The sequence below is a fragment of the Crocodylus porosus genome, unplaced genomic scaffold (assembly GCF_001723895.1).
Source record: "Crocodylus porosus isolate Cpor-Errol unplaced genomic scaffold, CroPor_comp1, whole genome shotgun sequence".
NCBI lineage: Eukaryota > Metazoa > Chordata > Crocodylia > Crocodylidae > Crocodylus > Crocodylus porosus.
In genome coordinates, this window is record NW_017728943.1 from 114,203,678 (window position 1) to 114,220,004 (window position 16,327).

The window sequence follows — 16,327 nt, forward strand, 5'->3', positions numbered from 1 at the left end:
GTTTGTTTTTTTTTTACAAACACTGTGCTTATAGCATGAATTTCAATACTTCAGCCATCCTCGGAGGTGGTGGAGGAATTCCCATTCGTTCTAAAAGTACAAATAGTCCAGTGCCTACAGCAACACAAATGGAAATCATCTAGATAATGGGGGACTTTTAATTTAAATCACAGGCACGAGATACAAAATTAACTTCTGGTTTACACCATTGTAATTAATAGGCTATTCTTAAAATGGTATAACCTCATTACATAATCACTTCCACAACACATACACATGTATAAAGCCACTTTCAGCCTAAAACAACACTTTACACACTTAAACTGGTACATAAATATATCAGAGTAATGGCATAATTGCATCTACCACTGAAGGGCAGCTGTGTCTGAGTTGGAATGTAGCAACTGATTTACAGCAAACTCACATAACTTTTCAGACTGGACGAAAAAAAAATTGCATTTTTTTCAAAAAAAGTAAAGGGAATATTAGAAAAGAAGAAAACAATTAACAAATTCAAAATTATCAAAAATGTAATAGGAAATTGCAGTTAACTCCCCTAATCTTGTAAAAAAGTTATGGACTGTTTAATATCAAGTGGTTAAGTCCTTGGTTTTATATCTTAGTCAAAGTTAGCTAGTACGAGCAAACTATAACTCATCAGTAAACTTTGACTCATTAAGAAGTTACGTGGGTAAAGGAGTCATGGAAGTACAGTATGACAGGACACTGAAGAACTTTTTCATACCACACTTCTGCAGTTGGCATTTTTGCAGTGTTGTTGCCTTATCTATGGAGGTACTTTTTTCAGTGAAATGGTATGCATACATTGTGTGCATGTGATTAGATAAGACAACTCTTCAACGCCACCCATTTTATCTGCTGCACCAATTGTGCTGAGACCTCAGTAAGCAATAGAGGGCACCTGTATTGTGGCACTGTTTCACCCTGGTAAATGACTGTATTCTTAATATAATTATAATGAACATAAAATAGTTTTGTGAGGAGTTCTAATCCAATGAGAATAAGCAGGTATATATCAGGTCTAGTCAAATGAATACATCATATAAAATTGGTGCAGGAATACATTTACTGTGTGTCTTTTAAGTAAACATATGGTTTCCTTATTAAAGAATATCTGATGGACATATTCACTACATGAAGTATATTTTCCCAACTAATTTAATTTTAAAAGTCTGCTAGATGAGAATTAAGGAATTCAAGTACAAGCTTTGGATCTGACTTGCCCTGCCCTCTACGCCTGGTGCCCTGACTGACTTCCAGGCAAATTTTACTTGAGGAAGGCTTGCAGGACCAAAATCAATTAATTTAGTTGCTGGAGACAAAGATTCACTACAAGCAGCAGCACAGAACACCAGAAGATTCAGAAAGAAACTCAACTTGGCTTTAAATGTAAATTTCCTTAGGTTTTTTACTGCCTGGCTGCAGACTGTTATGTTAGCATTTCCTAGTGCCTGGCTATTGCCTGCGTGCTCAATCACTGGGCATGCTGCTGCTGGGGGAGAGGAGGAGGAGGGACAGATGCAGCAAAGGCTTGATGACATAAAAGGGACAACAGGTCAGGACTGGTCCAAAATCCTAGCAGCCTCCAGCATTTTGATGGATGTATCTTACTCCAGCTTGAAGACCAACTTTTTTCTGTTTCGTTTCATCTACTTCTGTATTGTAGGTTGCCAAATTTGGAAATCAGTCCTGTTTGCAACATGTATAATCAGGATATCCCTGATCCTCAACTTTTCAAACAGCATTTAGTTTTATGCCCAATAGTAATGAAGTTCTAAAATTTTTTAGAAAATCCAGATCCACTTAATATAGTAAACAAAGAAATATACATACCCTCCAAACTCACATTATACTAATATTATATTTGTCTGGGGGCTTTGGGTATTTACAATGATATGCCTGTACCATGATAACAAAAATAAATGTGCGTCTCCTCACAAAAAAACCATTGTCTAAATTAAAGAACTTGAGTAATGGGGCTTGTACCCTGGCTTTAAATCTCAAGATCTTCATAGACTGCATAGACATTAGGGATGGAAGAGACCTCGGAAGATCATCAAGTCCCTTCATGGGCAAATTATAGATTGCCTCCCTGAAAAGTATAAAAACCTGAAACCATTTCTCAGTTAAGTCCTAGATGTTTCTGAGCTTATAAATTAAAACCAGGTATGCAACCTAGCGTGGAACCATGATATTTATTATAAAATATGAAATTGCCTCCACCAGTATATTTCAAGAATCTCTCATGATGGGCCATTAAATACCAATTAAATTCTTCCCTAACCAACCCCAGGCAAGAAGAACTTAATTCCAATCTAAAGGGGAAAAAAAAAGCTGACAGACCTTAAGACATATTTTCTCTATTTATGAACTGTAAAAATACATAGTATTCTTATTATAAAATAACTGTGTTATAAAATCCTCTTATATAAAACATGTCTGATTTGAAAATAGGAAAAGAGAGATCCAGCTGAGAATTTGCAAGCTAAGTTTCCACCTGCTAAAAAATGACTGGTTACAAATAGCTGCTAAACATGTTGTATAACAAGAGGGCCAATGTCAAAGCCAGCATGGGGACAGCAATCTTCTAAAAGTGCTTTGTTCATGTTCCTCAACCTTGACCTGGAGAGGATACTCATAGAGAAAATGTTTTCGCTCAATCTGAGCCTTCAAGAGGCCAGTATTTCAGTCCCCATGCTTATTAGGCCATGGGTTTCCAACAAGGACATAGTTGGGTATGTGAGATATGGATAATTAGTCTACTAGGAATTACAGGAGATCAACAAGTTATTTCACATGCCTGAATGCCACTGAATAGTTAATTTATGTTTTATGAACAGTGTTAGCATACAAAGTACCTTCCTCGTGGCAGAATAATTTAAACACTCAAAATGTTGGTTGTTATGGGTGAAGCTAGCAGTGCTACCCAATTCTAAGGCTGCCCAACACTTTCATTTTAAGATCTGGTTTTCAGTTGCCACCACTTCCTCAAACTTTAGCCATCTGGTGTAAAATTTTTCATAGTGGGCCCCTGCCTTATGCTAATTTTTTAATGTATCCACCAAAGTGGTTCAGCCATTTCTAACATGGCTTGGAAAATTGCCTTTCCCATTTAAAAACATTCTGAGAACATTTCCTTTCGGAAGCACTACTGACCCTAGGGCCTAGGCTTTGGATCCACACCCTGAAGTGAAGGCAAATGGTTCTTATGTTAGGGCTATGCCTTCTGCTGTCCTTATGAAAATCTGGACAAGCTATAAACCTCTGAAAAATTATAGTTTATATATGCTCAGTAGCAACATGCTGCAAAGTCACAGCTAAATTCCATGAAGGTCCTGTCTGCATGGATCATGCTTTGGCATGGTACTGTACAAGACTTCCCTTGTAATTTCAGTGCCTGGCCACTGTAGGCTGGGATGGATCTAAGTCTGGACACTGAATTAATAGCAATGAGTCTCTCTCCTGCACTGTCAACACACCCTGCTCGGCACAGGCAGAGGAGGAAAGTGTCCGAAGTGAATGCAGACAAGCCAGGCAGGGACTGTAGAGGGAACACATTGAGACAAATAACCTGGGGGTAGCAGACTTCACCTGGAGACTTGGAAGGGGAAGTGAGGAAAAAGGGACTGGGAATTGGGAAGAGCAGGCTGCCACTGGATGAGAAGGAGATGGTGAGTCAAGAAGGGAAGTGTGGATGGTGGACTGAGATCCGATGAGAAGCTCTGGGGAAGAGACTGGGACTGGACGGCAAAAGACATTGGGATTGGGAAACACTGTGGCAAGGGTGACAGCTGACAAGAAGGCAGGATGAAGGGAAAGAAGTGTAACTGACTGGATATGGTGGACTGCACAAGGAGCTGGTGAGAATGCGGGTGTGGGGCTTGCTAGGTGTAGTCAGCCCAAGACCCCCCAAATATCACTTATTCCTCTGCCATCAGCAAATTCCTGGGGTTTTTTTTTCTTATGATGTAGTCTTTAACTACCTCACCAAATACAATTTCTTCTATGCGACCTCTGCTTCATTCATTGCACAGGATGGCTCTGGTCTGAGGATGTGAGGTGAAGGAGGCTGTTGTGTGCTGGACCCATACAGATGGTAGAAGCTGTGCCATGAGCAAAGCTAGGGAGTGCAGGCAGAGAAAAGATGGTCTTGTGGTTAAGGAATCCAAATGTAGCCCTGGGGAAGTAGGTGCTGTCCCTGCTTTTGCCACAGGACTTCCTATGTGATGCCAGGGGGAGCAGTAACTTAAATCAGAATTTTTGCAGCTGGTCACTGACTGTCCCGTCTGCTGGGTGCTTGATTTGAGACCTGGGGTTCCAATTTTCAGAAGTGCTGATCACTCAGGGCTATTGATGAAGTCAATGGGAGCTGTGCTTTGACCGGAGAAAGCACTGTAAGGCTATGTCCTCTGAAAAGGCAGGTCTTAGCTGTTGCAAGTCAGCCTCTCAAAATTATTGGATATATTTTACCTTAATCTCTTTTTGGCTTGGTTCCCCCTCTGTAAAAATGGGGATCACAGTGCCTCTCATCTCACAGGGGTGTTGTGAAGATTAATTAATTCATGCCTTTGAAGCTTTCAGATGCCAGGGTGATGAATGCCAGAAGACAGCCCATGAGAAAATTAATAATTCTGTCTTCTGAGCAGGGTTTGAACACTGCACTGTAAATAAGGCCTCAAGCCACATATTGAACAATAAGGATAAAACAAAATATTGACTAGCAGCATATTCAGTGGGCACCTTGCATTTGGTGTACTGAACTGAACAGGGTATCTGTGGAAAGAAGTAGTATGTGGTTGTATGATTAAAAGCTGTACTGGAATATATATGGGTGGGCGGTCACACTAAAGATTGCACAGGTAATCTTAACATTTCAGCATTTCAGATTTTTTGAGGGCTTGACTTTGCATCCTTAGTCAAAAGTGCAAAGTCAAGCACCTTTAATATAAGTTCTTTTAATATAAATAATTGTGCATTATAGATTATATATCTATGCTCAAAGTACACATATTTGTATGTCCTTCACCATATTATTTATACTGTGTTCTGTTCAACATGAGGTGGGTGAGGCAGACAAGTTATGCATGGTCCCACAATGCTTAATATACATATCCTGTTGGGTTTTTTTATTCCCCCCCATATCATTCATAATACTTCTCTGGACAAAAATCACAAACAGCATTTTTCTTTGTAGCAAAACTGCTGTGTGCTCCTCCTCCAAATCCTTCTTTAAATCCCACTTTTGTTCAGATTCCCAAAGCTAATCTGTTCTCTGACACCGTCTGCATCCAACCTTGCAGCTTATCGTTTTGTTTCTACTGCGGCTGCCCAAGCCCGATTGTAAACTCCTTGAAAACAGGGACCTTGCCTTGTTTGTCAAGTGCTGCTTTATTGCCTTTAGTATAATAAAACAACAACAATGGAGAGCTAAAAAGGAGGACTCCGACAACAGTATGTGTTTATTTAAAAGTACCTGAGACCAAGAAGCTGACTTGCAGATATCTAGAAAAAAAAAAACTCTTTTGTATCTATTCAGTTTGGGTTATAAGAAATTTTTCCGCATACACACATGTACGCGTGCGTGCACACATACGCTGAGCATTTGTCTCTCCAGTGTCACCTCGGCTTTCCTCAAAAAGGAAAAAAAAAGCTTTTAAAAAACGGAAACAATAAAAGAAAAGTGAAATAAAACAGTATCTTGAGCCAATTGGAAGGAGAGGTCCTACAAGCTCCTTCACAGCTTCCTTTATGGACCACTTCATCCTTAGCTGCAGGAGATCAGCACCGCGATGGCTTTTCCCGTGAAAGGTCTGCCCGCCAGTGAGCAAGGCTGCAGGGAAGACCCTTTATTTACAATAGCTCAAGTATGCAGTTAAGCAAAAAAAAGTCTTCCTCTTGCCAGCATTTTTTTCCTTCAGGAAAAAAAAAGTAAAAAAAATGAATGCAACCTCTTGAAACTCCATTAATATGAGGCCTGACATGCTCTCTAGGATATCCCTACCTTTTGCCAGAAGCTACAAATGTATACTCTAAAGTAAACAATGGAAAGGTTACTGAAGGTTAAGTACATTCACATACTTCAGACTGAACAGCCAGACACCACGCTGGGAAGATAATTTACACAGCGTGAACCCGGTGCCCTAATTCTGGTGAGGTGGGGGAGGGGGTAGGGAGGGCTCGCTGGATGTGTCACAGGTCTGCAGTGAATGGAGGTCAACCAGAGGGCACCTTTGTTTATAACCCGGACCCCTCTCTCATTTATCTTCCGCTGGGGATTCCCCAGTTGGCTACATGACAGGTTTTGTGACATCACCTGTCAGCTAATAATAGAAATGCAGTCAGCCACCTGCCAGGAAAGATGGATGGGTTTTTGGTTACAGACTTACTAATTGAATGACTGGCTTTTCTCCCCCCTCCTCCCCAAGTCTTGTTTCTCTGCTGCCAAGGAAACGCAGCAATGGTGGCTCTCCCCCTCTCGCAACACAGGCACCAACTTTTCCAGGTTTGCTCTACTGACATCAAGGCCAAGCTCTGGGTTCTGGTCGGGTCGTCCCCTGTGCGCGGCTGGGAGGGGACTTGTCATGCTCAAGCTGTATGAGCAAAATGGTGGAAGACTCTCAGCCAGCACAATGATGAATATTCAGCCTCAAACACATGGGCTAATTAGCGGCCATAATTTTGAGATCCATGTGCATCTAGCTGATTTACTGTGGCTAAGGACATTGCATTTTGGAGCAGTGAGAGAACATACAGGGCGCGTCTATACGAGATGCTACGTTGCTGGAGCAGTACGCTACAGCAACATAGTGTCGGCCAGCACAAACCGCAATGCTGCAGCTATGCTGCTGTAGCGACGTGCTCCCTTGCTATAGTGACTTAGCGGCAAAAATAACCGTGAGCCACTGGCACAGTGCAGTAACGGCTGTTACTGTGTCACCATTTAGTACTTCCTAAAGTGCTAAATGACAGCGTAGTAACAATGGCATGTGTAGACATGCCCACAGTGTAACAGCGGAAAACAGATTTTTAATGTCAGAAGCCTTTTAAAACTCATTTCCTTTGTAGCCATTAAGGGTTTAGCACAAGGGTTTTCAACCTTTTTTAATAAGTGTGCCCCTGGCGGGTGGAAGCGGGGCCTGGGTGCGTGGCCAGACACAGAGCGAGCGGGAGGGTGGGTGGCACACCACCAGATGCAGTGCAGGGTGGTGGGCGGCAGCAGAAACTGGCATGTGTAAACTTTCCCCACCTTGCATCTGGCTGGCTGGGTGGTGCCTGTATGGCCCGCAGAGGGGTGCTGCTGCCCTCCCGCCTCCCCTCTCTTGCTCTTGGGATGCAGTGGTGTGGGGTGGTGACTCTCCGTCCCAGCCTACCCATGCTTACCCCCTAGGGCCTTCCAGGGGTATGTGTAACCCCGGTTGACAATCCCTGGTTTAGCATAACAAATACCCAACAGGATCATTTGCAGGTTAGCGTTTACTGCAAAAATAGGCAGAATTGGTACACGTTTTGGTCAAGAATATCAAAACACCATTAAGGCTATGGTGGGGAATACTTTGTTTTCTTTGCATGAATCTCCAGAAATCATAATAATCACAGATGGAAAGCTTGGGAGGAGCTTGCCACCCTAGCACACTTTTCTGTTAATAAGGGGACATTTACATAGTGAAATAACAGTGTAGAAGTGGCAGCACAGGCTAGTAACTTGAATGCTAGCCTGACAGGGACCTTGTGTAAGAACTAAGGGTGCCTGTACATGAGCATGGAGGCTGCTCCGACATGCTGGAATTCCAGCTCTTCACGGCAGACTCGATTAATTGAGTTTGTTGGAGTGTGGCAACTGCTTTAGTTCAAGCACCCCACTGCCATTTTTAAGCGTGGGGATACTGATACACAAGAGGCGGCAGCACTTCAATTCAGAGCAGCTCTCAGAGCCGCTGTAATTAAAGTGCTGCCCCCCTCCCACTCTGAGAGTACATGTAAAAGTGCCCTAAGGTAGCTAAGTCTATTCCATGGACTGGGCTCCCATGTCTTTACTGCTGTTGGTACCCAAGCTAACCAGATTTAAGCTAGCATGGGAAAACTGTATACAATGCACTCAAAACCCTTTCAACTGCTGTTTCCCAAGAGAAAGAAATCTGACACACTCAGAGCCACCTTCTTTCTCTGGGAGTATCTGAAGAGACTGGAGATGTATGTGCAAGCTGTGCATTAAAACAGGCAATTAAAATCAGCTGATGTATAGATCACCAGTTTGCAAGGCCCACTGACCTGCTGCTTTGCTAAACTAATCCAATCCCTCTATTCACGCTTTAGGGCTTTTCCCTAGATGGTCAAGTGCAGCACAGAGAGAGAAATTCTGCATTCAGTTATATCCTCCACCTACTTTGAAGTCAGCAGGGCTGCAAGGAATGGAAGCAGTAACAGAATTTCACCCCCTTATGCAATTTAATAAGCCAGTGGGGCAGCATACCACCACCACCACCTCCTGCACATGAACTAGGTTTCTCCTTTCACCCAGAAATTCTAGCAAAGGTCTTCCTGCTCTTTTCAAGTTCCTCCAGTTCTTATGAGCAACTGAGCTTCCTGGGTTTTTTTTTTTTTTAAATAAGTGATTTTCAAGCTGCTTCCCCATCCTTGTCCTTGGCTCATATCCTCAGCTGGTTGCAGGCATGGACCAAGCCAGAGGAAGCTTCCCCTTCCTGTGACAAACTGGAATATAGGGCTGGATGGGGCCCCCTGATCCACAGAGTTCAATGTCTATACACATATGTACTGGGGCTCCACGAGGATACTGGGGCCTGCTTGTATGGAACCAGTGCACAAGTGTGACCATAGCATTTAAAGCTAGGAACTCTTTAGTCTACTGCTTCCTGTTCTATTTGAAAGCAAAAGAGGAATGGATTATCTACAGTACATCTGCAAGCCTACTTCTTTTGTGTACTTAAAACGTTAATGTTGCCATAAGCTAAAGAAAAAGAAAAAAAAAAAAAGGCTGACTGTTAAAGAGAACAGGCCTGTGCCTTTTGCGGCATCTACACCTCAGCGGGATTTCATGTACTAAAGCCGATACACACTGGGAAAGCCTTTCTCCATACAGAAGTGCAGTCCAATCAGCGACACAACTTCTTTTCTAGCAAACAAAACAAACCTTGAGATCTTTACTCATTCCCCCCTCTTCTGGTCCCTATGCCCTGTTGTGTTTTTATTTTAGAAAAATAGTTTCAGTTCTCTTCATAGACAGCTTGTTTGAACTGCATGTAACGTTGTGATTAAATTTAAACTTGGACTTCGTGGTTTTCGTTTCTAGTTCCAAGCTACACTGGAATCTATACAAGCAGAGCAGTCCATAATGTTTCTCTGCTTTTGTTTAAGGTCCTGATATTTAAAACAAGATCTCAAAATTCAGGCAAGTTTTATGGCAGTTGCCCCCTGAGTCACTAACCAAATTACCAAATGGCAACATTGGGAGCAGGGAAGAGGGAAGCAAAATATTTCATTCAGTTTTAGTTCTGCTTTTTCATTTTAAAAATAGATGTATTTACTTAGTCTCCTCCCTAATGCATCTAATGGCTTCAGCTCCATTTACCATCCTCTCTCTGTAGGTGAAGGAGTCAAATCCAAGAGGTTTCAATTTTTAATAACAATGCACGTCCTGACCAATCTATGCTTCCTTTAGACTTTCAAATACCCAGACTACCCTTGCTTACAACACTTGGGTCCCTTTTCAGCTCTCAAACTTGCTTTTCAGAGTGAGATACTTGTCTGACATATTAACTAACTAGTGATGGGGCACAAGCCCCATTAAGGTTTTATAAGGTTAAACATTACAGAGGGGAACGCATTATTTCAGGTGTTTTAAAGAGGTCAGCTAGTGATGAGAGAAGGTAAATTGAAAATGAATATCAGGAAAAATTCCTAACAATGTTAGTTTACGGAATATTTACTACAGGCGAAGGGATTTCAGTCCTATCACTTGAGATATTTAGCACACTGGACCAAGCACAACAGAGCATCCTTAGACAGTGGTTTCCAAATATTTTGGGCCACTAAACTGCTGTCGATGTTCTAAATTTTTAATAGGGCATAATGAGCCTTACCATCATATTTTGAATGGAAAATACTACAGAAGTACATGAGCACTAGTGAGAGCCACAGTTTGGGAACCACTATTACAATGAATAATCCTGCCTGGCCAGGGAAGGCACTACATAACTTAAAAGCTCTTTGTGCTTTTTATATCTGTAAGAGAGGCCCCCAAACTGGGGCCTGCAGTCTGCAAATTCTGTGGAGAACTGGCTGTTCTCTCCTTCTTTTGGACTGTCAACATGCATAACAGAAACTAAGATATGTTAAAAATTTTCCTAAAACCTGTCAATGTAAGCAAATGCTGCAGTTGTCACAGGAATGGAATTGTATTGCCAGCAAGGGGAGATGGCTTGCAACATAGTGAATGGGAAGGTATGTAACCAGGAGATTATTCTGCATTAAATATAGTTCTACAAAACAGTCTGAGAAGCCCCTATTCTCCCATTCACTCTTGTAACATTTCTACCCTTGTGTGATTTCAGAGGCAGAAAATATATATGATGACAATTTCTGATGTCTTTTTCCAAATGAAGCCAAGAAATAAACATGCTACAGAACAATAATGTCCTTTACCCCCTCTTTCATTTCTTGAACATGCAACTCCTTTAAGTTTCTCTCTATCGGATGCCGATAACAGTTGTCAACTATTAAGAGTCTCAAGTTGAATACAGATAAAACAAGAAAATCTCACTCCCTTTGTCTATTTCAAACACCATCCTGTACACACTGAGACAGAAGCCAAAATCAAGCGCTTTCAGTTCTTATGCCTCCTGACAATAAGAAACAGAATACAGAAAGGGCCAATATCAATTATTTTAATGTGCAAGATTAATGACTATGGCAGACGAGAGTGACACATTCCAAACTACAAAGTCTAGTAGTGAGCAAAATCTCTGTATTCTCTCAACTCTCTCCATTTGCATTTAAAAATAACTGTATCAGAGAAGCAGGCTGTATTCCATTTACTGAACCAGAGCTGCCATCTTAACCCTAACTGATTAGTGTTTCTGCTTGCCAGAATGTTGCAATTCACTCCAGATTCATACTAATGCAACTGTGGGTTGCAGAATCTGGTCCTTAGTCAGGATATATTTTTGCAGTACTGGGAGTTGCATGTTTTACAGAGCATGGATGCATATCCCTGCAAAATGCCATTGTTATTTGCTACCATTTAGTAATTTAACCCTTAGGATCTTGCTATTTTTCAGACTGACAAGACATGCAAATGCTTAAGGAAGTACAGGTGCACTGGCCTGTGCATGTATCTGAGGAAGAGATACATAGCTCTGCAGTCTGCTTCTCCTTAACTTTGACACAGGCCTGGAGCCCATTCAGACACACAAGTGAAATCCTCAGATGTATCTATTCAACTAAGTTATCCAAGGTTAGCAAGGGATCTTCCTAAAATGCCTGCTGGGGAAGGAGGGTCGAGAGGTGCAAGATGTTGTCTAAAAGATCTGCATTTTTAAAAATGCTGCTATAAGAACCTGCAGTTCTCCTACTTACCAGGAGATGGCGGCTGAATCTTAGGTTGTTTCTTAGTATCTCCAGTGCTGAAGACCTCTGGAGGGGGCTCCTCCCCTCGTTCAATCTTGCACTCAAAGGCAAACAGGTACTGAATATACTGTTTTTTCAGGGAGCTGGCTGCACTGCTCGACGTACCAACATTCAGGGTGGTTGCCAGTTCGCGCCACTTCTTGTTTTTATTAACCTAGCAAAATAAATGGCAGAATTGTTAGTTTGCAGTGAAGTGGTTTGTTTAAAGCTGGGAGGAGACCAAAAAAAAAAAAAAAAAGAAAGGAAAAAAAAAGCACTTAATGTCTTGGTTTACTTTTTTTTATTTGCCTCTCTTAACTAATGCTCATTACTCCCACACTCAGTAATGCATAGACAGCATTTACAGTTATAAAACCATTAAGGAACCTGCTGATAGCTACATAAAAAGCTTTCCTTGTTGAGTCTTCTGCATGGTGCATCTTCTAAATGCTCTGCACTCTTCCAGGGCTTGTGCTGTTCAGTTAGCAATTTATCTCCAAGCAAATGCACACTCACTCACTTTCTCCAACACACACACAAGCACCCACCCCATTCTAATTAAAAAAGAGCTTCTAAAAACTAATTTAAAAAGCAATAACACTGTTATTCAGCAATTTAAGTGTTTGAGCATTGATATGAAAACTAATTTTTCCTCTGAAACAGCCCCCAACTGTCAGACAGTTCAGCCTGAAATGTTTGGTTCAAGTCCTTTCAGTTATAGGGCTCCTTGTGGGACTGACTGATCAACGATCACTTTGCAAAACTAGATGCAGAGTCAAGTGAGTACCCTTATGAAATAATTAAATTGACTCTCAACACACTGGGACAGTTCAGTGGGGTTTTGTGTTACAGCTCAGATTACAACAGCTGCTGGTGTGAACGCTACTGTGCTGTGCAAGCCAGAGTCCTAAAGGACCTGTTCCTGAAAATGTGTGTTCCTGTGTTGTTCAAGAACAGACTTGTGATAAGAAGAAGAGTGCTTTGCTCTACCAGATGAGACTCCTGGATCAGCAGCACCAAGATTTTTACTTCAGAACAAGGGTGAAAAGGCCCTCCACAATGCCTCAGGCCAGTTGTGCAATGCCAGACATGATCCACTGAGGTGCTGAGCACACTCAACTGAGTGATCAAAAAGGAGCTGAAAGTGTGAACAACTACTAGGATCCCATCTTATTTGGGGGTAAAATTTGCTGTAAATGCTGCAGAGATCAGTGTATATCCTGAAGCAGGAGATTTTGTGACCTCATCTTAGCTGGCAGAACTACAATGGTTATTATTTGTCATATTTGCTACAAACACCTGTATGCCAGCCAAGGGGATATTTATAATGTTTCTCTCTTTGGGTTTAATAATCCTGTGACTGCTGCCAGTCAGTAAGGGTTTCTTAGTAACTGTGTTAATGACATGCAGACCAGCATAGCTAAGGGAAGTTTGTATTTCCCTGTGTATATCTACAGCAGTACAGGTGTTAAGAGAAAATGATTTTCAAAAACTGCCACTTTTGAGGCTTGAAACCTAGTCACGTAGTCATTGATGCCCATTTCCTTGATGCCATACACCCCCCTACTGCACAACACTGCCCTGTGCCTGACAGGGCAGAGGTCATGAAGTGTGGAATACCGTGGTATGGGCAACCTTATTTTTCATGACAGCACCACCTGGTACATTTAAACAAGTCCTACTACATTAACCTGTGCATTTCTCTATTGTCTCCATCAGGCAAAATGTGTATTAATATGTCCACCGTGAACCATTAACAAAAATGTCTCTTAAATGCGAGTGGGAAAGCATCCAATTACTGCTGATATGCACACTTCAACAGCAGAAAATAAGCCTGAGCCTAAAGCAGGGGTTGGCAAAATGGGAGATCTGGCCAGCAGCTAGACTCTATTTCCCAGCAGTCCCTGCTTGCATTGCTATGGCTGGTTTCCACGGAGACTCTAGGAGTGGCAGGGCTGTGACAGCGCACGGCCAGGGTTTCCATGGAGACGAGCCCCAGCAGCACTGGCAAGGTATGCATCTGGGCAGGGAGCTGCTCTGGGGCTAGGATCTTACAGTGGTGACAGTGTGGACAGGAGCTGGGGCGGAGCTGCGATCTGCTGCCTGCCTGCATATGCCTGGGGCATGCAGCCAGCAGACTGTAGCTCTGCCCCAGCTCTGGTCCACGCTATCACCGCTGAAAAATCCTGGCCCTGAAGCAGTTTTCCACCCTGCTGCACACCCTGCCAGTGCTGCTGGGGGCTAGCTTCATGGAAACCCTGTTCCTGAGCTGTCACAGCCCCGCCACTCCTAGGGTCTCCATGGAAACTGGCTGCAGCGATGCAGGCAGGGCTTCTGGGAAATGGAGTCTGCCAGGGGCCCACTATGGCCCACGGGCTGGACTTTGTCTGCCCCTGGTGAAACATGTTTAAAAAATGAACAGGAAGAAACCTATATTATGAACGTATATCACAGCCTTTTAGGATATTAAATTCCAACCCCACTAACTTCATTTTAATGAAATATTAACTTACTGTGTACTCTAGATAGAATCAAAGGCTGCAAGCTAGATTTAAAATGCAGCTCCATAATATTATGACCAATAATGTGTGCAAGTATCTTCATGCTCCTGAGTGGGCACCAGCTGATTATTGCAGAAGTCAAAACACAATCCCAGCTTTCATCCATATGCAGCAGTCAGCAAGTGACAAGATACACTTTACTTGGCTTTTCCTTCTTCCTCTACATCAGCAATGAACATCATGTAGAGCAGAAGGGCCACTGTCTAATTGAGTGAATATATCAAAGACTATATACCTTTACTGTGGTGTAAAAAAAGGGTTAATGATTATTGGAAAAGGGTTTCCAGGACTGCTTAATGGGAGGATTAAGCAGGGCCCACTTTCTATGAACCCAATTTGATTTAATATACTTGTAATTTCAGATTTCATAGATTAGCCTTAGGTGTCTAGAACAGATGTATTAAAGATATGGCCCATGGGCCCTGGCGTGGACCTGCATGCTGCATAGCCACAGGCTGGGATGCACACTCTATATGGAGTGCAGGTCTGGTCTGGTGTGCACTGCATGCAGTGCCTGGGCCAGACTGGCTCCACATACTGGATCCAGCTGGCCTGTGGGCCAGAATCAGCCCAGGTCCACCCAGAATGGACCATTCATCTGACCTGTGGGGCCTGATAAATTTGGCATCCCAGCCCTAGTTAATAACTTGGGGACTTGGGGCCTTATCTGCAAATCTTGATCACCTTCATCCTTCCCTGCCCCTCAATTCCGCTTGCACTGAGAGCTCTTACCACCATAGGTAGTATTCGGTGGAGAGCTGGATTGGGCCTTCAGAGGGAGGGGAGAGAGCATGCTCTCCTGAGACAGCTGGAAGTACAGAAGGTTCTGAATTCCTAATCCGATAATGCTACTACTGAGCATCATGTGTCTACGCTAGTGTTTTTGCTGTTCAAAGTCTTGCACCAACATTAAAGGCTCAGTCTATTGTACAGTCATCACTGGGATAGTACCCTAAATAAATTGTCACATCTTTCTGAGTCAGACAAATATTGCTAATTTACAGGTGGGAAATGAACCACAGATTCTCCCAGCTGTGACATACTATTCAATGGGGGAGAAGGGCTTGGGGAGAGTCATATTTACTTGAAGGGAGAGATAAACAGATTGTATGTCTGCCCTTTGGCCTTTTTTTATTTGGAGCCTTTTCTCCATTCTCTTCTGCCTTTGGATTAAATCAGGGGCCACCACCATCTGCTGGCTCATGGGCAACTCACTGTTTGGCTCTGCCTGTCCCCTTTTATTTTAATTTTTAAATAATCTGTGGCTGTGAGCAATTCTACAGGATCACACAGGTAACAAGGTCTTCATGGGTTGGGGATTGATTTCTCTTTCCCCAACATGGATTACTATCATATCTATATAGATTGAGACACTGTGAAATATATTCTAAGTACTTCTTAAATAGACAGAGTGGGACCTTAAGTGGGGCAAGGGGACACAAAGAGACGGGGACAGGACACTAAAGTTCTTGTCCAAGTGATGAGTAAGGTAAAGAGAGGGGGAGAGAGAAGGGATTTGGGACAAGGCTTGTAAATATCCCTGTCACTTCTCCAGAGACATGAACTGGCTTTTCCTTTGAGGTACCATGCCTGTCTAAGATGGATGAATTTCAGACTATGCATCTCTTGACGTCCTCCGGCAGGCTTTAAACTAAGTTTGTCAGGGGATGGGGATCCACAGGAGCAAGAGAAAACTCAACCAGGTGTAGGACCTGCCCAGGTATATACCAAGGGACCAGTTGTCTCTCAGGAAGGGGGGTGCCCAGGGCTCCCTTGGGGGGATTAAGGTGTCTCTTCACTAATGCAAGAAGCATGGGGAACAAGCAGGAGGAGCTTGCTCTCTTGCTTGCAAGTAGTAAAATCGAGCTGGTTGGCCTAGTGGAGACATGGTGGGATGAAACATTTGACTGGGCATTAGACATAGAGGGCTATAGGTTGTTTAGAAGAGATAGGAAGGGGAAAAAAGGTGGGGGGAGGGTTGTGCTCTATGTTAGGGAACAGTATACCAGTTCTACTTTCCAAATGGGACCAGAGGAAGGCTTAACTGAGACCCTGTGGGTCAAACTTCAAGGAGGGCAGGGGGAGAGGGATCTGGTGGTAGGGGTTTACTACAGGCCACCACA

General features: G+C 42.9%; 1 protein-coding gene across 1 annotated transcript in view; it reads right to left on the bottom strand.

Annotated features, from left to right (window-relative positions):
- The window catches only part of ARID1B (AT-rich interaction domain 1B), a 447,671-nt gene that overhangs the window by 21,485 nt on the left and 409,859 nt on the right, over positions 1–16,327 (bottom strand). Inside the window, exon 15 of the mRNA XM_019548627.1 lies at positions 11,614–11,818. Within this exon, the coding sequence (XP_019404172.1) occupies positions 11,614–11,818 (205 nt within the window). The remainder of the gene's footprint in view (positions 1–11,613; positions 11,819–16,327) is intronic.